The 26,597-nt window shown below is 42.9% G+C and overlaps 1 protein-coding gene across 1 annotated transcript; it reads left to right on the top strand.

Annotated features, from left to right (window-relative positions):
• Window positions 1-19,479: 19,479 nt before the first annotated feature.
• On the top strand, window positions 19,480-26,455 carry LOC120437860. Its single transcript, XM_039608426.1, has 4 exons — window positions 19,480-19,611; window positions 19,806-20,576; window positions 24,639-24,802; window positions 24,994-26,455. The coding sequence occupies exons 2-4, from the start codon at window positions 19,833-19,835 to the stop codon at window positions 25,889-25,891; spliced, it is 1,806 nt and encodes a 601-aa protein (XP_039464360.1). The 5' UTR covers window positions 19,480-19,611; window positions 19,806-19,832; the 3' UTR covers window positions 25,892-26,455.
• The last annotated feature ends 142 nt before the right edge of the window (window positions 26,456-26,597 follow it).

The raw sequence follows: 26,597 nt of genomic DNA, 5'->3' as shown, positions 1-26,597 counted from the left end.
GGGAATGAGGATCAGCACCTCCAAATCTGAGGCCATGGTTCTCAGCCGGAAAAGGGTGGAATGCCCACTCCGGTCGGGATGAGTTCCTGCCCCAAGTGGAGGAGTTTAAGTATCTCGGGTCTTGTTCGCGAGTGATGGGAGAAGGGAGCCGGAGATCGACAGGCGGATTGGTGCTGCGGCTGCAGTGATGCGGACGCTGCACCGGTCCGTCGTGGTGAAGAGGGAGCTGAGTGTAAAAGCGAAGCTCTCAATTTACCGGTCGATCTCGTCCCGACCCTCACCTATGGCCACGAGCTGTGGGTAGTGACCGAAAGAACGAGATCGCGGATACAAGCGGCAGAAATGAGCTTCCTCCGAAGGGTGGCTGGCCTCTCCCTTAGAGATAGGGTGAGAAGTTCGGCCATCCGGGAGGGGCTCAGAGTAGAGCCGCTGCTCCTCCACATCGAAAGGAGCCAGTTGAGGTGGTTCGGGCATCTGACAAGGATGCCCCTGGGCGCCTCCTGGGTGGGGTGTTCGGGCATGTCCCACCGGGAGGAGGCCCAGGGCAGACCCAGGACGCGCTGGAGAGATTATATCTCGGCTGGCCTGGGAACGCCTTTGGTGTTCCCCGGATGAGCTGGAGGAGGTGGCTGGGGAGAGGGAGGTCTGGGCTTCTCTGCTTAGGCTGCTGCCCCCGCGACCCGACTTCGGATAAAGCGGATGAGGATGAGGATGAGGATGAAAACATACAACCCGTTGAGGAGACAGATAGGGTTGGGCAAGTGAAAGGTTTTGTTTGTTTAGCATAATCTCTTTTGTTATATTTTAGCTTTTAACATGGAACATGCTTCTCTGGAGCTTCTCTCCCGCCAAAGACCCTTATCCATAGAGACTATGTCAGCTCCCAAACAGACAACAACAAACGAAAACTAGCTATAAACAATTTAAACATAAATAATAACAAATTAAGAACAATACAGAATCCAAATCTGAACCGAAGAATAAAACAGTGAAATGTGGATTATTAAATATTAGGTCTCTCTCTTCGAAGTCTCGGTTAGCTCACGCCAAGTGGTCGCAGCAGATGGCTGCCCATACCTGAGCATGGTTCTGGCGGAGGTTTCTTCCTGTTAAAAGGGAGTTTTTCCTTGCCACTGTTGCCAAAGTGGCTATACTATAGTCTGCAAACAAAGAATTGAATTGAGGTAAAAGAAGCAGGGAGAATTGAGGGACACCCTTAGGCAAAAACCATGGTTGCAGGAGGAAATCAGAGAGCGGATGAAGCCGCAAGGGGAGCAGCAGGCTATAAAGGACAACAGCAAAAGGTGAAGGTAACTGCTGAAGAGGAGGCAGGCATCAATAGGTTGGAGGAGGCCAGACGGGCCCAACAGGAGACTTCTTCCCAGGAAAAGAGGTGTGGCAGAGCAAAGCAGCCCGAAAAGAGGGTGGTTTTTGAAAGGAGCCACGCTGGATGGGTCCTTACGAGGTCATTGCCAGAACAACTACAGCGGTTCAACTAACAGGGAAAGGCGATACTTGGTATCATTGGTCGCAGTGTGCTCCAGCACATGACAGTTTGGTAGAGGAAAACTCCTCTTCAACTAACACGGGTGTCAACGAGCAGAGGTAGAATAAATCCTCTCACCTGTGCAACGGGCCAACCAGTAGTCTACCTGGGGGGCCGAAGAGAGAAGAGCAGCAGTTGAGAAGGTCGCCAACAGAAAGGAGCGGTGACAAATTGAGGACTCCACAAAAGCAGGGGAGTTTCTTTCCAGAATACAAAGTTTATATAACATGATGCAAACACGTGAATCAGAGACACGTAATGAGAAGAAACTTATTAAAATGTTCCTTACAACTACATGTTTATTGTATGCAATGATATTAACCATGGCTGTGTTGTTTACTGTTTATATTTTGCAGGGCACTCCAGACCCCTTGTCTGAACACGGACGCCAGTCCAGCACAGCACTTCCTGAGACTGCAGTTGCTAAAACGGGATCGGTAAAAAGACAAAAGCGCGAGGTGTCAGGTAAAGGTGATGAGTGTCTCAGCAGCAATAATGGCATAGAGTTGAATTATGTTAAAGGGTCTACCAGCTCATTCACGTTTGATTTGTGTGACGTCATTAAGTGTACAGGAGCTAATAGTAGTTGGAGAGCGTATGATGTACAGGTCTGCAATCACCCCATGATATGCTTAGGGCAAATTTAGTTGATCCACAGTCTAAGCTGCTCGCAGAAAGCTCAATCGCCATTCTGACTGATCAGATGGTAATTTCGAGAACAGGAGCTCAAAAGCAACAGGATCTTAACTATTAAACTATTACCCCAGTGCTTTAAAAATGTTCTTCACATTTTGTCAGAGGACATATCCTGATATGTCTTCTCCGCTGCTAATAAACTCATCGTTTGATTGCACTTTTCTGGAGCCTCCGTCGTTTGTTGTCTGGTCTGAAGTTGATCGATCTCGCTTCAACAGTATGCCAGGGCTAATTGCAGAGGTCTTAAAAAAGAAGGACCAACACTGCAAATACTATCTCTTTGCATGAATGTGATGTAAGTCTCAATAAAAGCATTTGAAACTTATGAAGTGCTTCTATTTATACTTCAGTACATCACAGAAACAACTGACCAAAAGATCTAAAAACGCAGAGGCAGCAAACTTTTTGAAAAAAATCAAAGTTGTTAGGTCAATCTGCTTCCTGGATTAGAGCCATTGACACCCAGCTACACACCATTTGCAAGATTTGTGAATTGTTAAGTGGTTATATAAAGAAAGTTGATTTAAATTGAATCTGATCATTCATGAAAACCACCAACATCAATGACCAGTGACTCGGGTCATGGAAATTATAATTCTAAGTAACTTTTCAATCTCATCCCATAAGGTGCTGATATCTGTACTCTGAACACCAGTATTTTGAAATCAAATTTCCTACTTGTCCAGTTTCTATCTTGTGTGAAGAACATAGATGTATAGAAACTCTCTAACTCAGAGGTTCCCAAAGTGTGGGGCCCGCCCCCTAGGGGGGGCGCGGTATGAAAAGAAAAAAAAAAAAAGAAGAGCGCTTGGACACTGTGGACAGGTTTTTGACGGGGTTCCCACATAAACGCAAAGCAGGAGATGAAGCATCGCCAAATATGTTTCCAAACCAACTTCCTTCCAAGCCAAAGACTAGAAAATATGGTGAAGCATATCTTCCCTTTGGCTTCACCTGCACAAGTGCCAAGGTAGGTCTCCCCTGCAAAATTAGTTTCCCTGCGTCGGGAGCAGCGCTGGGCTCTCCAAATCACGGACAAACAGTATCTCACATTCTTGATTTTTAGTTCACAAACACTTCTTGTAATAACTAACTACTCCTGACATTTTGGACATGTTAGCTCTTTATGCAGTAAAGTTACAGTGGATACAAATAATATCAGGCTGATCCTGCCGTAATTTGTTCCCCCGGTTCAAATCACGGACAAACAGTATCCCACAGCTGTTTATGTGTTTAAACCAATTTTGCACAGAGAGGCATTTTTTGAAAAATGTATTCACAGCAATGTTGAATATTATTACACAGGAAAAAAAACAACTACACGTAAAAATAATTACACTGTGACGCCTCTGCCTTTCTAAATGGAGGGACAGTAACTGCCTGTATATGTAAGCGTGTAAAACCTGAAGACAGTCAGATTAACAGTATTTTGTCTCTATCTGCCATTCTGCAATTCACCTCATGTAAACAATAACGTGGCGCACAGCCTGACGTGAAAAGAGGCACATACCTCTGACGTTGCGTGACGAACTCTGTATTCCTCGTCCACACGTAAACACAAAAAAGGAGTTTTAAATAATCTCCGTTTTCGGTGAATCGCAACACCGTTTACGTGTTGACGAAAAGCCCAAACGCATAGAAACAGCTGAGTTTTCAAAAATACCCGTGTAGGTGTGGACGCAGCGTAAAAGAGTTAGCAGTATATTTCATTACTACCTGTAATTTATTGCCGTTTACTTGTATTTGCTTAATTGTTTACTAAATGTTTGAGGTGTGAAATAAACCGCAATGGAGTTTGTAAACAAAATATGGGTGTGTGTGTTTGGAGGATGTGTTTGTGGGGGGGGGGGACATTTTTCTTGTAAAAAAGGGGGGCCTGGCAAAAAAAGTTTGGGAACCACTGCTCTAACTCAACAGTATGAGTCTGTTTAAGCTTTCAAGATAAACAAAAGAGGAATATAAAGATAATGGTCATTGTTTTAATCAGTCATATTTCATTCAATACAGTGGTGTACTGACAGATCCAGGATCAGTCCAAATCATCAGCAGTTTGATCCACATATGGATTGAAGTATATTAGTGAAAATGTTGGGCTGTTTCTTTAACATTGTCTAACAGTGTGTGTATGAGAGCCATGTACAGGGAGTGCAGAATTATTAGGCAAATCAGTATTTTGTCCACATCATCCTCTTCATGCATGTTGTCTTACTCCAAGCTGTATAGGCTCGAAAGCCTACTACCAATTAAGCATATTAGGTGATGTGCATCTCTGTAATGAGAAGGGGTGTGGTCTAATGACATCAACACCCTATAGGGCTTTGGAGTTGACGTCACGCCGCAATGCATTGTGGGAGCGCAGCACCATTTTCGGGGTCTACGAATCAAAACAAACACTGTGTTGGAACGACGATTACAAGATGCTTAAAAGCAGCTCAAAAGAGAATGGACTGTATAGAGACCGATTGCGTCCAGAGGCGAAGCGGCGGTACTTGCAGAAATAGCGTGCATTGGAAATGTGGACCCGTATGAAATACGGCCGTGGAGTAGAAACCCTGAAGACCAACTGCTATTGACGTAGCCTGACATGTTTTCGTACCTTATCAGTGGAATCAGCGCGTACAAGTCATCATCTAAACAAAGGTAAGTCAGCTCGAGTACTGCAAGTGAAATGTGTTTGGTTTTCCCCCGAACATTCAGATTAGTGCAGCATAAATTCATTCATGAGGGGGAAATTACAGTGAGAACATGTGGAGGCTCTGTTAGGTGGATAACATAGTGAGTTCAGTGCACTGATGCGACATTGTCCTGAAGGATTTAGTTATTCTTTATGGTTAAAGAAATTGCAATAATTTATTCATATTTATTATAAATAATTATAATTATACATCTTGCTTCAATATTTGTATCTTGTGTCACTAAAAATACATTTTATACATTGATTAATGACCTGCATAATCTCCTTATCATACTAAGTGATTCATAATTGTCACTTCATGCTTTCTCCATCTCTAAAGTGATTTCATCCTTACATTACATACTTTAGGTTCATTTTCTGCAGGCAGGTTTCTGAGAGAACAGGCAGATTTAGAATATAACATGCAGCGTTCTATAGATGGATGCATAAAAAAATGAAAAATTACATGTATGTGCTAACTTTCTAAACACTTTGTTACATTTATGATAAAGTAGATAAAACACATTTATGTCCGCCTTGGTTCATTAGTTCTTGTCTTTAAATTAACTTTGTCTGTGTGTGTTTCAGATGCTGCACTCTCAAAGACTGAATGAACCAGCATTGCAGCCATGGGTCACTGTGAGCATCACAGGGAAGGTTGAAGCCGCCCACTGCACCTGTATGGCCGGAGTCGTGGAGACCTGCACCCATGTCGCTGCTCTTCTGTTTAATGTAGAAGCAACAGTGTTGATCCGTGGCACAAGGACTGTTACAGATAAACCTGCATACTGGGTTTTGCTGGGTTATGTGACCAAGATACAGCCAGAGGTTGGCCATAAGATAGACTTCTCCTCTTCAGCTGCCCAAAAAAAGGCTCTTGATCAAAACATAAACAGACCATCTGTATTGAAAGGTAAAAGGAGCCGTCCTCAAAAAAGAAAAATCCCACCTGCTACTGTGGAGGAGTTGTCACTGCTATAATGCCATAATGTTTTGTCTAGGGGTCTAGATTTATGCCTGAAGTGCACTGCCATGTAAATAATTTGCATTTACTGAATATGTACTGACTGAGTACCACTGTTCAAAAATTGAATAAAGAAACAAACTAATTTTTGCCTCTTTTTTTTTTTTTTATTAAAAACACTTTATAGAACATCACATCAGTTACAATGTAGAATCCATGTCATTTATAGTTTATAAAAGACAAAATGTTTACATAAAATCATGACAGTGTTTACATGATATCACCAACTACTAACATTATTTACTGTATCTTTTGAAAAATAAATACAACTATTTATACAGCAAAAGACTTAAGAATATTTAACAGGAGCAAGTTTCATTTTCCCTGGTTTTACTACCACACTGTTCACCAAACGCAGCAAACCTTCACCGTCTTATCCTGAAGGGTCACCTCTTCACCCTCACATGGAAGAAGTAATCTGATTGGCATGGTGGTATGTTTGAAGCAGGTCCCTTATGTAGCGCTGGAACCCAGTCACGATGTGTTTCATCTATTTCATAGGCTGGTTTGCTGCAATAATGCCAAATAATTAGCAACTCTATAAAGAGAAGCTCTGCAAAATCACTCAGTAGGATGTTTGTTCTAATTTGCTATGAGCTCAGAGTGCATCGAAAAAAAAACTAATAGGCTATAAAGAGTGATATGAACATATTTAGAACTTACTGGAATGAAAATGGAGCACAACAACAGATATCTGGAGATGGAAGAGAACTGGATATCAGCTCGTCTCACAGCTGCTATCCAGGCTAGACGCCTTTGTTTGGTAACATCCGACACACGAGCTGCCTCATGTTGCTTCCAGGTTGGGAAAGAATGAAAAGATAAACCATTTTCAAGCTAATTCTCTTGCCGGTCGTGCGATCGAACATTGCAGCCGACCACACAGCAAATACGAGCCGTGGCTGTTGTGTGTGCCTTCGCTCCCTTTTCACTTGCGCTAGACCCCCAAAATGGCGGATCGGGCCAAAATCCTTTCCACGCCCACCCCTGTGACATCACGCTCCAAAGCCCTATATCAGGTGTGCATAATTATTAGGCAACTTCCTTTCCTTTGGCAAAATGGGTCAAAAGAAGGACTTGACGGGCTCAGAAAAGTCAAAAATAGTGAGATATCTTGCAGAGGGATGCAGCAGTCTTCTGCTTCTGAAGCGTGATCATCGAACAATCAAGCGTTTCATTCAAAATAGTCAACAGGGTCGCAAGAAGCGTGTGGAAAAACCAAGGCGCAAAATAACTGCCCATGAACTGAGAAAAGTCAAGCGTTCAGCTGCCAAGATGCCACTTGCCACCAGTTTGGCCATATTTCAGAGCTGCAACATCACTGGAGTGCCCAGACGGTGTGCAATACTCAGAGACATGGCCAAGGTAAGAAAGGCTGAAAGACGACCACCACTGAACAAGACACACAAGCTGAAACGTCAAGACTGGGCCAAGAAATATCTCAAGACTGATTTTCTAAGGTTTTATGGACTGATGAAATGAGAGTGAGTCTTGATGGGCCAGATGGATGGGCCCGTGGCTGGATTGGTAAAGGGCAGAGAGCTCCAGTCCCACTCAGACGCCAGCAAGGTGGAGGTGGAGTACTGGTTTGGGCTGGTGTCATCAAAGATGAGCTTGTGGGGCCTTTTCGGGTTGAGGATGGAGTCAAGCTCAACTCCCAGTCCTACTGCCAGTTTCTGGAAGACACCTTCTTCAAGCAGTGGTACAGGAAGAAGTCTGCATCCTTCAAGAAAACATGATTTTCATGCAGGACAATGCTCCATCACACGCCGCCTAAGTACTCCACAGCGTGGCTGGCAAGAAAGGGTATAAAAGAAGAAAAACTAATGACATGGCCTCCTTGTTCACCTGATCTGAACCCCATTGAGAACCTATGGTCCATCATCAAATGTGAGATTTACAAGGAGGGAAAACAGTACACCTCTCTGAACAGTGTCTGGGAGGCTGTGGTTGCTGCTGCATGCAATGTTGATGGTGAACAGATCAAAACACTGACAGAATCCATGGATGGCAGGCTTTTGAGTGTCCTCGCAAAGAAAGGTGGCTATATTGGTCGCTGAATTGTTTTTGTTTTGTTTTGAATGTCAGAAATGTATATTTGTGAATGTGGAGATGTTATATTGGTTTCACTGGTAAAAATAAATAATTGAAATGGGTATATATTTCTTTTTTGTTAAGTTGCCTAATAATTATGCACAGTAATAGTCACCTGCACACACAGATATCCCCCTAAAATAGCTAAAACTAATAACAAACTAAAAACTACTTCCAAAAACATTCAGCTTTGATATTAATGAGTTTTTTGGGTTCATTGAGAACATGGTTGTTGTTCAATAATAAAATTATTACTCAAAAATACAACTTGCCTAATAATTCTGCACTCCCTGTATTGTACTTACCACAGCAGAGAGCAAAGCGGAATGAAGACAGTTGGTGCAGTGATGGGGTAAAAACGAATGAGGCATTCAGGTGGTGCTTGGAAATTTGAGCATCAGTTTGGACAGCAATAATGACATCAGCAATGACAGCAATGATGAGCATATACATGTCTGTGTGTGTGTCCTGTGTGTGTGTGAGACAGACACACAGACAAAGAAAAAAAATACACTAGTCTCATCAGTGTACAAATTGGTACTTTTTGCCTGAGTATAAGCAAATGAGTGACATACAGAGAAAGAGGGCTGGCATTAAATGAGCAAATAAGAAGTATATCATCTTGAACTAAATGATGATCCTCTAAATTTGTGACACGCCATTTCCTCTCCAGCTTACGAGTTATCTGCTTTAGGCTATGTGTTTGTTCTACAGCCACCACTTTACCCTCAAAACGTGGCATCTTTTTTTTTCCCACAGTGTGTCTTTGAAAGCTCAGAGATGAACTTTTTTAACTTTTAATAACTTTTTAAACTGCGAGGATCCAAGTAGAGGGATATCCTTCTATCTGACCCATAGAAATACTTTATATTTTGAGTCAGGAATTTGTCTCAGCAGCAGGAACACCCCACTTTTAAATCACTCTTGTGACCACATTTTTGACAGCAGGAACATAAAGAACACACTGTTGTGTAGAACAATTCCTTGGGATCATCGCGCTTCAGAAATAATTTTGACAGGAGTAAGTGTCTTGGATTTAGAAGCAGTTTTTCAACAGGCGCGCCGAGGCAGATTTGACTGCGTTTTGCACACTGTAATAAGTGTATCAGTAGTTAGTGCCGGCCAAGTGGATAGAACAATCTGGTTGGCCCATCAAATTCAAGCTTATTGTTCACTGGTGGATGTCTCTTCAGCACACAGGTGGTTCAGATCTAGGCATTTGAAGTCAGATGATGACTTTTAGAATCATCTTTTCTGACTGGATGAATAAAACTTAAAGGATTTCGCTATCTTCAGTCTTTTTCCCCACATTTTAGTCATTCAGTGACTTAAATAATATGAGCTTTCACTATTCATTCAGTTTTTTCTATGACTCTGAATTTTCTTTTGTCATAACTCAGCCTTTTCTAATTTAAATTTTAAACATGTTCAGCTACTTTTCTGTCATGGTCTGGGTGGGTACCTGTAGGTTTCCAACAGCAGTCCTCCTCCTTTGGGTGGAGTTCGGTTGCTCCTCCCTGGCTGACCACCTGTGGGCAATTATTCTAGCAGCATATAAGACCTGCGCGTACTCAATCAGTCATCGCCTGAGTATCTGATATCCCATGTTAGTCAGTGGTGTGTTATTGCTCTGTCCAGATCCTGTGTGAAAACGTACCTGCTTTTTCCTGTCTTCAGAGTTGGCTCCTGGAGTGGGGTTCTCGCCTCAGTCATCCCCGCTTTTCTGGACCTGGGCTTTTCTGGACCAGCTGCTGGTACAGCATTGCCAACTAGCCCGCCTCTCAACTGCCTACTTCCCCGCACCTCGACCTGGTCTGGGCCCTGCGCCCCACCTGTCCCCTTGAAAAACCAATGCCCCAGTCTCTTCATAGCATTTTTCCCGGCCCAGCTTCCACCTCACCACTGCCACAGCTGACCCGCTGTATTCTAGAGCTGTCTAGTTTTCCTTTAGTTGCCTTAGTTTTGACAGTGCGCCCACTAGTGTAGTGGCGTTGTTTTAATTGGGCTTGTGTGTTTAATTGTGGGGAAAAAATAAACCTTTTTGTTCACTCACTGTCTCGCTTCCGCTTTGGATCTTGCAATTGTGTCCATCCCATTTACCTCGGGCCATGACACTTTTAAACTTTTTATGTATGAACATCAGCTTTCAACAATTCTGCACTTTTTTTAGGTGAAAAATTTTGTATTTTTCCACCTCATTCAACATTTTTAACTTAAAATTCATTAGTTATTTCATTTCAGCTCAAAACATTCAGCTATCAACATTCACACTAAAGTTTCTTCAGAAAATGCAGAAACCTAAAGACTAGATAAGAAAACTAAGGTGACCTAAAAAGATAAATATTAAACAGAGCGATAATTACAGCAACCAACACAAGGAACAGAATCTCAACCTTAAACTATTAGATAAACCAAAACCAAAACTCCAAACACATAAATGCTGGGTCATAGACCCAGGAGCTTTATAGTTTCCCTATTTCATATCTGGAACTTTATTGACAGCTATAAAATATAAAGTTATCTGCAATGTTAAAACAGACCCCTCCTGCAAAAGATGCTTTCGTTTCTAAATCATTCACGATATCAGATTTTTTTATCCAGTGCATGACAAACATCCCCTGACTTTGGACAATCATAAAGAACACTTGGGGTCCTGTAAACCACCTGATTTATTGAGTGAATGAACAGTCATTGTTTGTTGAGGATGTAAATGATTCCTGTTACTTGTATGTAACTACACATTTTAATCCAAGAATTTGAATATATTGGGTGTGAGTTAACACATACAGTTTGCTGTGTAATGTCAATGATGTGTAAATCTCATAAATCCATCTTTTATTAACAGTAGAAGACAGACACCATAATAAATGTTTAAAATGAAAAATTTAAATATTTCATGAAAAATATTTTTTAATTCGATGGCAGCAACATGTTTGGACAGAACAACAAAAGGCTACAGAGGTAAGTGATACTAAAGAGAAACATCTAAAGGAACATTTAGCAGCTTATCAGGTGACCTGTCAACAGGTCAGGTCGGTAATGGTCCTGGGTCCTTTGGACACAGTGCTTTGAGTTCTCTTGTATTTTTGTCAGAAGAAGTTTCTCGGATGAGAGGTGAAACGTTTTCAAGCAACTTAAAGAGGTCCAGACGCTTTTCTTTCCAAGCTCCTTAGACTACGATGACCTGGATGACTGAGAACCTTCACAGACACTTTGTTATTTGGTTATATTATTTGTATTTTAGGTCCACTGTGTTTATTCTATATTACATAGGTTGTTCTGTTTAGCTTTGATTATTAGATTTCGCCCGTGTCTTTACCCCATTTCCTGCTCTATGTATCTGTCTTTATTCAGTTCATCATATTTCCCCAGCCCGTCTGTCTGTGCTCCTCCATCTGTCTTCACCACAAGAACTATGGGGCTACACTGCACACTGTGTGACTCTATTACTCCCAGCTTTAGCATTTCATACAATTCCCTCTGAACAGTTTGTACTTTATGCTCCGGAAACTGATAGGGTTGTGAACAGACCATCAGGCCGGGGAAAGTTTCAAAATGATGCTCCATAAGTATGAGAGGTCAGGAGGAGAAGGCATCTGCAAATCACTATTCCAATGCAGCAACAAGTGCTTTCTGAGCCTGTTTGAGACGGTCATCACATTGGAGGGAGAATGGAATAGGTAAATTTGGGATCGCCAGCCCCAACTCATTTCTCTCCTTCACCAGGCTCACTAGAGAGGAGGTTTCAGCCGCTCACCATGCTTTGAAGAGGTTGAGGGGATATACCTGTGCGGCTCCTCCGCTGTCCGACCATACCACAGAGAAATAGCCATGAAAACATGAGGTTTTCAACTTTTTCCTTTTCTCTCGTTACTTCAATAATATTTACATGTTCAGAATAAAATTATTCTATCTACACTGACATGTTAGGGACTTTCAGTTTTAGTCACTGTCCAGTGTAAATAGCCGTGCTTTCACTTTCTCTTCTAGGTGCTTTATGTAACAAGTGATTCTGACACAGCCGGCAGAGATAAGAAATCTGATATAGTATATGATTTAGTTACGAAAGCTTCTTTCACAGGAGGGGTCTGTTTTAATATTACAGATAACTTCATATTTTATAGCTGTCAATAAAGTTCCAGGTATGAAATAGGTAATCTATCAAGGTCCTGGGTCTGTGACCCAGCATTTATGTTCTTGGAGTTTTGGTTTTGGTTTATCTAATAGTTTGAGGTTGAGATTCTGTTCCTTGTGTTGGTTGCTATAGTTATCCCTCTGATTAATATTTGTATTCTTAGGTCACCTTAGTTTTTAATCTAGTCTTTAGGTTTCTGTTGTCATGCCTCCCTGCTAGTCAAATGCCCCATGTATAGTCACACTGTTGTGTAGAACAAGTCGTTGGGATCCTCAAGGTTTGAAGATGATTTTGATAGGAGTTAGCATCTTGGATTTAGAAGCAGTTTTTTAACAGGTGCATCAAGGCAGATTTGACAGGGTTTTGCCCCTCGTTGGCTGTGTCCCAATTCAGGGTATGCACGCTTGAAGTACGCATTTCAAGTGCGAATACGTCACCGCCACGCGACGACGGCTGTCCCAATCCGAAGTGTACTTCAAATGCATACTCCAAATGCGCCGTTGATTTCCCCAAATATCAAGTGTGGTCCGGTGCACGCTTCGTGGTCCCATATATCCCACAATTCATAGTGCGGCAGTAGGTGTGGATAATTTTGCCACAAAATACGGCAGAAAGGAGCGGCCGAAGAGTGAACTGTCAAAAGTAAGTACTGAATATTATGTCACTTATTTATGTGCGAATGTTTAAGAACATTAAAACATTACTGTTGGCCACATGTCGGCAAAGTTATGTGACGTTAGTGATGTTTGTACTTTCAGCGTCAGCTTCGTTTTAAAACCTCTACTTATAAAAATATATATATAGTCGACCTTAATCTTACAGAGAATGTGATGATTTTATGGATAATTAAAGTCAGTCATATATCCACAAACACAACAAGCTGAAAGTCAGTGATGCTGCTCGGTTTGCAGTCCTGAATATGACGGCACAAGCAGGATTCACTGCACTGTTAATGTTAGCTATGTTATATTGCTGCCTCTGTTCGGTGGTGTCGAGCCAAACGGACTTTAACGTGTGTTTGAACGAGCTGACGGTTCACTCGTTAAGCTGAAAGAAAGATGCTTTAATCACAGGAGTCACACATGTGTCCACTGGACCATCTGGAACTCTTCTTGTTTAGCACTCGTAATAACACAAACACTAAATCCTCCTTCTCTTGTGCTGTTTTGTAGCAGTGTATACACCTTAGACTGTCACCTGTCTGTCTGTCCTGCACTCTCTCTCTGTTTCTTTCTCTCTGATTGTGGAATAAAAGTATGAACATGTATTTATAAGTTACACTTGTGTTTGAATCCTGCAGCTTATCACACATTTGATTTCCATGTGTGACGACTGCAAGTGTCCAGAGTGAGGACAGACTGAGGGACCCACTGCTGCACATCATCTGTGAGGCTTTGCACCCCTGATGGTCCACCAGGACAAACTCAGCAGTGTGTGAGGAAGAGGAGGAGGAAGAGCCAGCAGCAGCTGACAGATGGAGAGAATAGACAGACTGTTCCCTGTTTGTGAAGGACTGCTAGGAAAGTTTAACATAACTAATTGTCTGTCCTGAATCAGTCTTATTAGGTAATGTTCAAATAATGTTATCATTCCAGTGTTTTCAGTGTGGGAGAAAGTACTCAGGGCCTTCAAGTTACACACTATGAAAGGCAGCAACAAGTTTAATATTCAGAAACCTAAAGTATGTATCAGCAGCAGAATGGAGCTAAAAATAAATGTTTGTTTCAGTTCTATGAAGCTTTGAGTATTTTGGATTAGTAGCACTGCTGTGTTTGTTGCATCATATTGCTGTAATTGTTTATATGCTTTATATATTCTGAGGTAAGTTGATCTATAGTGTTACATCATATTCTATAAGGATGTTATGTGTTTGTGTACTTTCTGCCCAGTTTGACCCATTTAGCAGAAGTCAGCCTGTTTAAGGCTCTGATATCTATTCTGTATGACTTAAAGCAGTTATGACATGGTCTGATTTTCTCACCCAATAAAGCAATATTTCATATATCAGTCTACTCTTTGTTTATCAGAAACAGTTTGCACAGCTCTTACATTTTCTTTTTACACATATATGTAAGCATTGAGCCAAATTTAGTAATGCCAACATATTACACGGACAATATTTGTCTCTTATATATAATACATCTACATATACACTGTCAAAGATACTTGTCTTTGAGTGAAGATTTAAGGTGATAGGAAATATAAATAACTGCTACTTGCATCTTTGACCCAGAGTTCAAGCTCATACTTCTTACACCCAGCACGCCCCTGCGGGCGGTTTATCCTTCAAGCTCGGGTCCTCTACCAGAGGCCTGGGAGCTTGAGGGTCCTGCGCAGTATCTTAGCTGTTCCCAGGACTGCGCTCTTCTGGACAGAGATCTCCGATGTTGTTCCCGGGATCTGCTGGAGCCACTCGCCTAGCTTGGGAGTCACCGCACCTAGTGCTCCGATTACCACGGGGACCACCGTCACCTTCACCCTCCACATCCTCTCGAGCTCTTCTCTGAGCCCTTGGTATTTCTCCAGCTTCTCGTGTTCCTTCTTCTTGATGTTGCTGTCATTCGGAACCGCTACATCGATCACTACAGCCGCCTTCTTCTGTTTGTCTACCACCACTATGTCCGGTTGGTTAGCCACCACCATTTTGTCCGTCTGCATCTGGAAGTCCCACAGGATCTTAGCTCGGTCATTCTCCATCACCCTTGGGGGCATCTCCCATTTTGACCTCGGGACTTCCAGGTTATACTCGGCACAGATGTTCCTGTACACTATGCCGGCCACTTGGTTATGGCGCTCCATGTATGCCTTGCCTGCTAGCATCTTGCACCCTGCTGTTATGTGCTGGATTGTCTCAGGGGCATCTTTACACAGCCTGCACCTGGGGTCCTGCCTGGTGTGATAGACCCCAGCCTCTATGGATCTTGTGCTCAGAGCTTGTTCTTGTGCTGCCATGATTAGTGCCTCTGTGCTGTCTTTCAGTCCAGCTTTGTCCAGCCACTGGTAGGATTTCTGGATATCAGCCACCTCCTCTATCTGCCGGTGGTACATACCGTGCAGGGGCCTGTCCTTCCATGATGGTTCCTCGCCTTCCTCCTCTTTCTTGGGTTTCTGCTGCCTGAGGTATTCACTGAGCACGCTGTCAGTTGGGGCCATCTTCGTGATGTATTCGTGGATGTTTCTTGTCTCATCCTGGACTGTGGTGCTGACACTCACCAGTCCCCGGCCCCTTCCTTCCGCTTAGCATACAGCCTCAGGGTGCTGGACTTGGGGTGAAACCCTCCATGCATGGTAAGGAGCTTTCTTGTCTTTATGTCAGTGGCTTCTATCTCCTCCTTTGGCCAGCCTATTACCCCAGCAGGGTACCTGATCACGGGCAGGGCGTGGGTGTTGATGGCCCGGATCTTGTTCTTACCGTTCAGCTGACTCCTCAGGACTTGCCTGACCCTCTGCAGGTACTTGGTGGTTGCAGCTTTCCTAGCGCCCTCTTCATGGTTCCCATTCGCTTGCGGGATCCCCAGGTACTTGTAACTGTCCTCTATGTCTGCAATGTTGCCTTCTGGTAGTTCAATCCCCTCAGTTCTGACTACCTTCCCTCTTTTTGTTACCATCCGACTACACTTCTCCAGTCCGAACGACATTCCAGTGTCATTGCTGTATAGCCTGGTAGTGTGGATCAGTGAATCGATGTCTCGTTCACTCTTGGCATACAGCTTGATGTCATCCATGTACAGGAGGTGGCTGACAACCGCTCCGTTTCGTAGTCGGTATCCGTAGCCAGTCTTGTTAATGATCTCACTGAGGGGTTCAGGCCTATGCAGAACAGCAGTGGGGACAGAGCATCTCCTTGGTAGATCCCGCACTTGATGGTGACTTGTGCTATGGGCTTGGAGTTGGCCTCTAGTGTTGTACGCCACATCCCCATTGAGTTCCTGATGAAGGCTCTTAGGGTCCTGTTGATCTTGTACAGTTCTAGGCATTCCAGTATCCAGCTGTGGGGCATTGAGTCATAGGCCTTCTTGTAATCAATCCAGGCAGTGCACAGGTTGGTCAGTCTGGTCTTGCAGTCTCGGCTGACCGTTCTGTCTACCAGTAGCTGGTGTTTTGCGCCTCTGGTATTCTTGCCAATCCCTTTCTGTGCCCCGCTCATGTATTGACCCATGTGCCTGTTCATCTTAGCCGATATGATGCCTGACAGGAGCTTCCATGTAGTACTGAGGCAGGTTATTGGTCGGTAGTTGGATGGGACCGGTCCCTTCTTGGGGTCCTTGGGGATCAGGACCGTCCGACCTTCGGTTAGCCATTCCGGGTGTCTCTCGTTAACTAGCAGCTGGTTCATTTGTGCTGCCAGACGCTCGTGGAGTGCAGTCAGCTTCTTCAGCCAGTAGGCGTGAACCATGTCGGGCCCTGGTGCTGTCCAACTCTTCATACTGGAGACCCTTTCTTGGATATCTGCCACTGTGATGGTTACTGGACCCTGTTCAGGAGGTCGCTATGGTCTGCCCTCAGATCCACTAGCCACTGAGCATTGCCGCTATGGGTTGCGTCCTTCTCCCATATGCTCTTCCAGTATTGCTCCGTCTCCAGCCTTGGTGGTGCTGTTCTGTTATTGTTCCTTGCCACTGAGAGTACACCTTTGCTGGTTCTGTGAAGAACAGCTGGTTTATTCTCCTGCCTTCTCTCTCTGGTGTACCTCCTCAAGCGGGTGGCCAAGGCTGTGAGTCTTTGCTTGGCAGTTTCAAGGCCTCAGGTATGGACAGCTTGCTGTATTTCTTATGCACCTTCTTTGTCGCACCTTTCTGCAACTCCGTTAGTTGGCTAACCTCCTCCGTGCTACTTTGATCTTGCCCTCTAGCCTCCTTCTCCATGGAGGGTACTGCCCCTTGTGGCTGTTCAACTTGTAGCCAAGCATCTCACTGATCATTGCTGCCGTAGTGTAGATCAGCTTGTTAGTGTCGGTAATCGTGGTTGTAGGTATCATCCGTAGTGCTGCGTTAACATCATCTAGCAGACCTTCTGAGGGTACTTCACGTAATCTTGGTAACCGCCACGGGGATCCAGGTTTCAAGCTTGGCCATGATCCTATCCTTCAGGTCAGTTCCTCTGGCACTCAACGATCCTTCTCTTATCGCACTTGGGGCTATGTACCCAATCTCGGGTGGGGTGATGATATCTCCCCTGACCTGGCGTCCTGACTCCTCCTTGCCGTAGCATTTATATTGTACCTCGTCAATCTCTATCTGTGATAGCAGTCCCTTCTTTCGAATGTTGGAACACTGAGCTACTAGTTGTTTCGCTGTCATTGTGGATGTTGGGTATCGAAGAATCCATAGGTCCCTCATCCTATTCATGTAACCCCTTCCGCCAGGGTTACTTGCGTAGTAGCATTCCAACAACGCCCTGTTTTCGTCTCTTGCCCACCGATGCCTTCTTGTTCCAGTATATATATATATATATATATATATATATATATATATATGTACATAAAACACCCATCTCGCCCCTGCGGGCGGTTTATCCTTCAAGCTCGGGTCCTCTACCAGAGGCCTGGGAGCTTGAGGGTCCTGTGCAGTATCTTAGCTGTTCCCAGGACTGCGCTCTTCTGGACAGAGATCTCCGATGTTGTTCCCGGGATCTGCTGGAGCCACTCGCCTAGCTTGGGAGTCACCGCACCTAGTGCTCCGATTACCACGGGGACCACCGTTACCTTCACCCTCCACATCCTCTCGAGCTCTTCTCTGAGCCCTTGGTATTTCTCCAGCTTCTCGTGTTCCTTCTTCCTGATATTGCTGTCATTCGGAACCGCTACATCGATCACTATGGCCGTCTTCTTCTGTTTGTCTACCACCATGTCCGGTTGGTTAGCCACCACCATTTTGTCCGTCTGCATCTGGAAGTCCCACAGGATCTTAGCTCGGTCATTCTCCATCACCCTTGGGGGCATCTCCCATTTTGACCTCGGGACTTCCAGGTTATACTCGGCACAGATGTTCCTGTATACATATATATATATATATATATATATATATACATAATCTGACAATACATATAATATTGTCCATATTATATTACCATTACCACAGTGAGATGACTTTAGTCTCATGAACAACATTAGCTAATTATTATTTACTAACTAATCTGTAAATGACTGTTCAGTACAGAAATGAAGCCCAACTATCATGTTTTACAGTCCTGTGGTCTCAACTAAAGTGATGTCACGACAAAAATGAATGACCAACAAAACATTTTTTCTCCTTCATTTCTGTCACACAAAGCTGTATGAAACGTTTCTCGCGGTTAGTATCATGGTTGCTAGGCAACCTGAACAGCGCGACGAAGGCTAGACCGTCCCATTTCACAAGCCTCTCACTTCCGCACTTCCCGTACTTGTAGTACGCACCGTCCGTAGTACGCGTAGTGTGCGTACTTCAAGCGTGCATGCCCTGAATTGGGACATAGCCATAGTATGTTTGTAGTTAGTCATGGCCAATTGGATTGAGCATTCTGATTGGCCCATGACATTCACGCTTCCATTCAATTTGTGGATTTCTCTTCTGCAGACAGGTGGTTCAGATCTGGGCATTTGGAGTCAGTTGATGACTTTCAGAATGATCTTTTCTGACTGGATGATTAAAACTTAAAGCATTTACCTGTCTGTAATGGATTATCCGAGATTTCAGTGATTTTGTCATTAAAAGAACCTAAGCTTTTAATATTCATTCAGATGATTTGTGATTCTAAATTTTCTTTTGTCATTACTCAGCTTGTGTACATTTTAAGGCTGTTAAGCAACTTTCCAAATTTGAAACTTCTTCTGTGTGAAATTTAGATTTCAACAGTTCTACACTTTAGCCTTCAGGTGAATGATTCAGCCTATTTCAGCTCAGTCAACATTTTTAACTTAACATTCAACAATTCTGCAAGTCCTGCATTTGGGTCCTACCCTGCCTTGCCTCACTCAGAGTTATATGACATAAACAGAAGGTCTCATTTCTACCTGAAGGATAGAAAACATGGTTTATTGGCATCCGCTGATGGTAAAACTATTAGCAATATTAATAATCGGTCAGTCTGATATTTTACAGGTGAAGGTCTCGTGGTTTGGATAAAACTATTTTGTGTTGATGCACACAATGTACCATCCCATAACTGTGTTAAAGATAGATAATTGTCAAATTAATACTGGTGACAGTATTTATGACAGTATTTATGGCTTTATGACAGACTTTGACATGTTAGGGACTTTCAGGTTTAATCATTGTCCAGTGTAAATAGCCATGCTTTCTCTTTCTCTTCTAGGTGCTTTATGTAACACCTGATTTTGACACAGCCCATAGAAACGGGCGTGTTTTATTTCCTCCGTTTTTTTTCTAGTATAAAAATGGAAAAACTGATCGTTGGCTTCCAGATGAGACTTTTGTAGACACAACTTCTGAGTTTCTGATGTAAGTAAGATAATAGATGTGTGTCATCATCATTATTATCATTTTTTTAGTCATAAGTTTCTGTTAATTTAAATAAAGATTATATTTCTATCAATACTAACATATTTAAAGGTATTTTAACTATTGAGCTCTTTAAATGTAATATTTTCATTGCTGTGCATTTTTTCTCCCACGTTACTCTGTCCATATCGCAGAGCTGCTGATCTCACTGTGATCTCATCATGGATGTGGCTGACATGCTCCTCGATAAAATCTTCTACTGGCTGAAGCTACAGAAAGAATGTGCACATAACCTGAACTCACTGGCTACTGAGCTGGAGAAACACAAGAAGAACGTTAACATCAGTCATGTAGTTGGGAGCTCTGTGTCTGTGGGTGGTGCAGCTGCCATGACAGCAGCAGGGATCCTATCAATCTTTACAGGTGGACTGGCAATACCTTTACTAGCTGTCGGAGGGGCAGTGGTATCTGGGCTTGCTTTAGCTAACAATGTGGGTTCAGAGGTCGTCAATGCCATCATATCAAGCAGCACAATGAAGGAAGCAGAGGAGATTACACAGAAGATTACAGATCTTGAGAAAGGAATCCAAGAACACATGAAGAAATTAAAAGAGGAAGGAGAGAAAAGAGAAAAGCAGGCTTGTTCCTTTGCAGATGTTTCTGAAGACATTGCAGAGTGTTATGTTGTTGAGCAAATCCTGAGAGCGATGGCCAAGCGAGTGGGCCTGCATTTACATGATGGCATCAATTTGCGCAAAATGTTGACTACTCTGTCCAAAAACACAATTTTTGGCAAAGACACTGGTTTTTCTATTCTGCAGAGGTCATCACTGGGACTACCACTACTTTCAAAGTTTGTGGTAAAAGCAGTTGCTAAAACATCTGGGAAAAAAGTGGTCTCTAAACTTCTGCCTGAGTTGGTCACTCGTGTGGGACCAAAAGCAGCAGCAAAAGCAGCTGGGCGTGTAAGTATCAAAGTGCACTCCTACAGACACAACGCATTAGTTTTTATAGAAGAAATGACAGAGAAGTTCCTCTGGATGGATGGAGGACAGAGATACACAACAATGGGCGCTGAAAGTCTTAAATATGAAATACTCTGTGCAAAACCCTGTGGTTATTTATCATGAAATGGCTTACCAACACTCAGTATTTCTTTGGGCTTTAGGATTAAAAAGTAAGAATTTGGGAGGGGTTAAGTGACAATTTTTGTCCACAGCTTGACTGCAGCCATAAATTATGTAACTACTGAATAGTTATTTTTGCTTAGGATGTTTTAGACCAGTGCTTCCCAAACTTTTTCCAGCCACGTACCCCTTGAGACATGTCAGCCTCAGCCGCATACCCCCTGCTACGAATGAACTCCTAATTAGTGTCTAAAAATACATCGCAATACCACATGCATACAAATAAGTACTGCACGATTATTTTTCACCACCAAATGAATTTATTAATATATTTTAGTAATGACAGAATTTCGATAACGAACTTTACTACTTAAAATCAGCAGTGTATCAAAAGATTTATTAGAATTCACCGTTTTGTCGAGAGCATAAAGGCCAGATATGAACTTTCATTAAACAGAACTTTATTTAATGTGATGGATGTGCTTGAGCAGAGGCACACAGCTCTTCAATGTTTGGCTCAATTTGGGAAAGGCTGAGTCTTAAATCGTTTTCCACACAAAGTCTTGCTCTGTATTTTGTTTTCATGTTTGTTAAAGCAGAAAATCCCCTTTCGCATAAGTATGTGGTGGCGAAAGGCATCAGAGTCTTGACAGCGCGCTTAGCCAGCGCGGGCTGTTCAGTGCGCAGTCCTATCCAGAAATCCGCCAGGGTCTTTTGAGCATGTTCAACTTTTAGAGCTCCATCTGTGGCGATTTCAATTAGGCTCTCCTGGTCAGACGGTGATAACGGCAGTAGGCGCGGCGGTGAACGGGTGACGTATCCAATCATTTGAGCCGTCAGTCTCTGGGAAGTATCGGCGTAACTGCGCCCGCCAGATCCTCAAGGTGCACGTTACATTCGCGCTTTACACTTTTTGATAGTGTGAGATCATTTGAGCACAGAAAATCATGCAGCACGGGAAAGACTTCAGTGTTGTTTGCATTCATGCAGTTCTTCCAAAGGTTTAACTTCTTTATCATGGCCTCAACTTTATCTTGAACATTGAATATAGTTGCAGAAACGCCTTGTAATCCGAGATTGAGCTCGTTCAGACGAGAAAATATATCACACAGATAAGCCAGGCACGTAAGGTACTCTTCATCATGCAAATGTTTAGACAGCTCAAAGGGATGGTTACTGAAGAAAACTTTAAGTTCATCCCTCAGCTCAAAGAAACGGGTCAGCACTTTCCTCTAGATAGCCAGCGAACCTCTGTGTGGAGTAATAAAGTCTCATGCTCGCTGCCCATCTCATTGCACAACGCAGCAAATAAGCGGGAGTTCAGCGGCCTGGCTTTCACAAAGTTAACCATTTTTACACTTGTGTCCAAAACATGTTTCAAACGGACAGGTATTCCCTTTGCTGCAAGAGCCTCTCGTGGATGCTGCAGTGTACCCAAGAGGAATCTGGCGCGACTGCTTGCACACGCGAAACCACACCTCCGTGTCTCCCAGTCATGGCCCGTGCGCCATCGGTACAGATGCCAACACATCTGTCCCACATGAGTCCATGTGTGTTCATGAATGTGTCCAGCTTTTGAAAAATATCTGCGGCAGTTGTCCTTTGTTCCAGCGGTTTACAGAACAGCATGTCCTCCTTGATGGTTCCTTCATGAATGTAGCGCACATATACGAGGAGATGCGCCAGGCCAGCCACATCCGTGGACTCATCTAGCTGTATTGCATAAAATTCACTGTGGCGTATGCGCAGAAGTAGCTGCTGTAAAACATTTTCTGACATTGCATTGATGCGCCGTGAGACAGTATTGTTTGATGATGGAATGGACTGTATCGTCTTTTTTGCCTTTTCACCCAACATTGTCCCTACCATATCTAATGCAGCAGGGAGAATGAGGTCCTCCACAATAGTGTGGGGTTTGTTGGTTTTAGCCACTCTGTAACTGACCATGTAAGATGCTTGTAGTCTGTTTTTATTCATAAGATCTGGCACTTGAATGCAGGTTTTACTTGTTGAAAGTGATTTTAGCTGTCGCTCAAAATATTCTCTTGGTTTATTTTTCAAATGGGGATGATTTGTCTCTAAATGTCTGCGCAAAAGTGAAGGTTTCATTGAGTTCTGAGACAATACTTTTGCACAAATAACACATTGTGGCCGGGAAAATCCACCAATAGTTATACACGTGAACCCCAGCGAAACATAATTGTCATCATATTTGCGCTTCTTTGAGGAGGTTGTGTTACAGTCCAAGCTGTCATGTTTTCTCCCACTTTGACGCTCCGCATCAGACACTTCATCACTGGCTCCAGCTATGCTAGCCGCTTGGCTAGCAACAACAGATACATCCGTGCTAGCATCCAAATCTGAGGAACACATTGTTTTTGAACAATCACCTGTGCGGTCACTGGAAAATGCATCTTCAGATATGAGCTGATCGGTTGTTGTGGCGGTGTCTCTGTGGTAGGGCCTTTTTTCTTGTGTTAACCACTTGTCCATTTTCGTGCAGCACTGAATGCTTGGAGGCAACTTTAACTGTTCGGTGTCAGTCATTTGGGCAAGTCACGCCCATGTATTTTGTTAGAGCTATTTTTCGCTGAACACCAGAGGGTGGTATATAGTCATGTATTTGAGAGCCACATAAAACTGCATTAGCGCAAATTTGGGCTTTTAAAATTTGTGATCCCCATTCAAACCCCGACCCTCGCGTACCCCCTACAGCCAGTTGCGTACCCCCGGGGGTACGCGTACGCTAGTTTGGGAACTACTGTTTTAGACCATTCTTTAAGAAAGCAAAGGAGATAACACTGTTGCACAGTTCAATTTACTCACGACACCAATCAAAAATAAATAAATATCACAGAACACAGATCATCACATAGTTTATTCTTGTGTTTTCCAGTCAGTGTCATTACCTACAAATAAACCTCACATAGCCTGTTTTACAAATGCAGGACTCTGAAACACAAGGAATGAACTAATAGGTGGTTTTATTAAACTAACATGAAGTATAAGGTAACATGAATAACAAAACTAGAAAAAAACAACAACCCTTTGACACAACAAGGCAAACATACTGTGAGGAGAACATAGGGAAATGCAGACAATATATACACATGAAGGATAATGAGGAAACAGGCCACAGATAGGAACACAGCTGACACTAATCTGGCTGATGAGACAGGGGGAGCAAAACTGAACATAACACTTAAAACCAACTGTCAAAATAAAACATGAACTAAAACGCACAGGAACTCAAACACATTGCCTTGACATGGGGGATAAAGAGAAAAAAATGACCAAAGCCAGAAACTAGAAATAAAGAAATAAACTCTGATGCATTACAGAAAACTAAACTATGAGAAAGTGACACTTAAGCGATATCTTAAATGAACAGAAAGAATCCTGAGTTCACAGCCAACTCAAAATGCTGGGTCAGAGTCCCAGGAGCATGCCAGTGGTACCAGGCCGAAGGTTGGCTGTTGCAGCTGACAGCAGTCATCTAATCATACTTCCCCTTATTTCAGTAGGACACTGGGACCTGGAAAGAGAAAGAGTCTGGAGCTGTGCCTTAGTGACGGCCACGGAGAAAACAGGGAGCGGCTGAAAAGCTGCACTGTAAATAAAATAAGCACATCAAGCAAAAGATCATACTGTGTGTCTGTGGTGCCATGTTTGAAGCATTCTCGTCACAGAGACATGACTTGGACTTAGATATTAGAATTAAATGGAGTCTGTGTGATTTATGACACTTTTATAAATGTGTCTACTGACTGTGTAAGACATTTGTGGTTCCAGTCTACAACAAACTCCACTGTTTGTATTTCGGAGTCCTTACAGACAAATCACAGGAACAGAGCAATATTTACATCCTGTTACAGATCATGTTTATGTTTTTATGGGCAGATTGTAGGGGGAGCAGTTGGACTTGTAGTCGCAGTTCCTGAGCTGATTTTCGATTGCATAAACCTGGATGACTGTGAGACAGAGGGCAGTATGACCCTGAGACAGAACGCTCAAGTCATACGGACTGCTTCTGATGACATGGAAAAAGAGCTTCAGGAAATTCAGTGAGTGTGAAAACATAGAATGTCATCCTAGAAATAAAAAGATTTGATTCATTAATGATATCAATGAGGTGTGTCCATATTCTAAGATACATTTCAGAATAAATCACTCACATTAATCACACTGATTATATTGCATTTTTTTGTTCATAAGGTATTCCTAAAATTCTTTCATGTCAAAATTTCTCTTTCAGGAAAGTGTTCCAGAGGTTAGCCAGAGTCAAACACAGCATAGAAAACACAGAGAGGAGATCTGATGAAAGGGAAACATTAATAATGTTTTTGATTGAACACTGTAAAGATAAAGATGTCCAGGACTGGCTGAGAGCAAACTCAAAATCCCGGGACTTCTTCAAACTCGTAAATATGTTTCACTTCTTGAAACAAAAGCTTGATGAGGAAGAGAAGAAGCTCCACTCCAACACTGTTGACATCACCTTTGTGGCGCATGGAGAGATCACAGACCCCATGATCCCAGCCAGCTGTCTGCTGCCTTTGCCCACCATCACCGACGTCGTCCTGTACTCTCCCTGGAACTGCGTCATCACTGCTGATACAGCGTATGGTGTAGCTACAGGACTCATAGAGCCTCAGCACAGAGTTTTTTTCTGTGAAAATCAAGAAGAATGCAAAATTCCTGATCAAAAGCATCAACCCGCCAAACTTCCAAGTGAGTGGAACTCAATAAAGAAAGCTGGAGATCGAAACATTCCGAAAATCATGCTGAGACCTCTAGGACTACCTGAGGATGATGCGTGGAAGGCATTTGAGATTCTCGAGAATAATTATGGTAAACCTGGGAGGAACTACATTGTTGTTCCGTTCATTCTCCCAGGAAAGAGTGAAGGAAGTGTCCCATTCTTTGTTGTTTCCTTGGCTCTGTCTGTTGTGCTCTTTTTCTCCAGGTTTCAAGCCACGCTCCATCTCACTGCCTGTCTGGGCAAATCTGATGAAGAAATGAAACTTGATGAGGATGCCCTGAAGGAGCAGTATTGCTGCACCATCGACAATACAGCAATGCGTTCTTCAAACAGCATGTTACCCAATAGACTGTTCAGAGCATTTAAAGAAATTTTTGATAATACATCCTGAATTTTCCCTGGAACGGGTTTCAATTCTTTGTGTTCTCTCCAGGTTCTCTGGCTTCCTCCCGTGGAGCTGGAGTTGTGTTAGGGTAAATGGTGATTTTAAATCAGCTGTAGGTGTGAATGTCTTTACTAAATTAGTTTCAGATATTTATGATTATGTACATGTTTAAAATGATTCGCTTATTTACAACACATTTTTTTTGAATAATTAACCTAATATAAGTTTTTCCTATAAAATCAGTAGATCTGTAGTAGTCATGGCACTATAGTCAGCATAGGAACTCCTTTTCATATTAAGTCTTACATTTTTATTTTGATGGACAGAGAAGTGATCAAAAATATGTGTTAATATAAAGTGTCTTCTGAACACAGACATGGCTCTGTTAGGCTGCACATTCATGATTAGAGAGCAGAAGACAAAGGAAAGGCACTTGCTGAGCTGTTGCTGTGTTTACTGTGTGCAGCAAACAGCTTGTGTCTGTTTGTTCTCATTTTATTGTTTGATTCTTTTTAATGTTCATTATTTGTTCTGTGTAACCTTTATTCAGAGAAATAAAACTTCCTTTTGACCTGCTGACCAGATGATACATTTTCTCAGCTCTTCAAATGAAAATGAAACCGATCATCTCTGCTGATTGATGAGACACAGGAAGGTGTGAATGTAATCACTGCTGTGTCTTCTGATAGAGTACTGTGCTGAGAGTGCTGGA

Source organism: Oreochromis aureus, linkage group 3 (genome assembly GCF_013358895.1).
Source record: "Oreochromis aureus strain Israel breed Guangdong linkage group 3, ZZ_aureus, whole genome shotgun sequence".
NCBI lineage: Eukaryota > Metazoa > Chordata > Actinopteri > Cichliformes > Cichlidae > Oreochromis > Oreochromis aureus.
This window is presented reverse-complemented; position numbering and strand designations above follow the sequence as displayed.

Excerpts from the sequence above, each read along its gene's own strand:
- LOC120437860 (XM_039608426.1), top strand. The coding sequence starts at position 19,833 with ATGGATGTGGCTGACATGCTCCTCGATAAAATCTTCTACTGGCTGAAG. Across the intron at positions 20,577-24,638 it reads CAGCAAAAGCAGCTGGGCGT|ATTGTAGGGGGAGCAGTTGG; the intron begins GTAAGTATCAAA and ends TTTTATGGGCAG. Across the intron at positions 24,803-24,993 it reads AAAGAGCTTCAGGAAATTCA|GAAAGTGTTCCAGAGGTTAG; the intron begins GTGAGTGTGAAA and ends TTTCTCTTTCAG.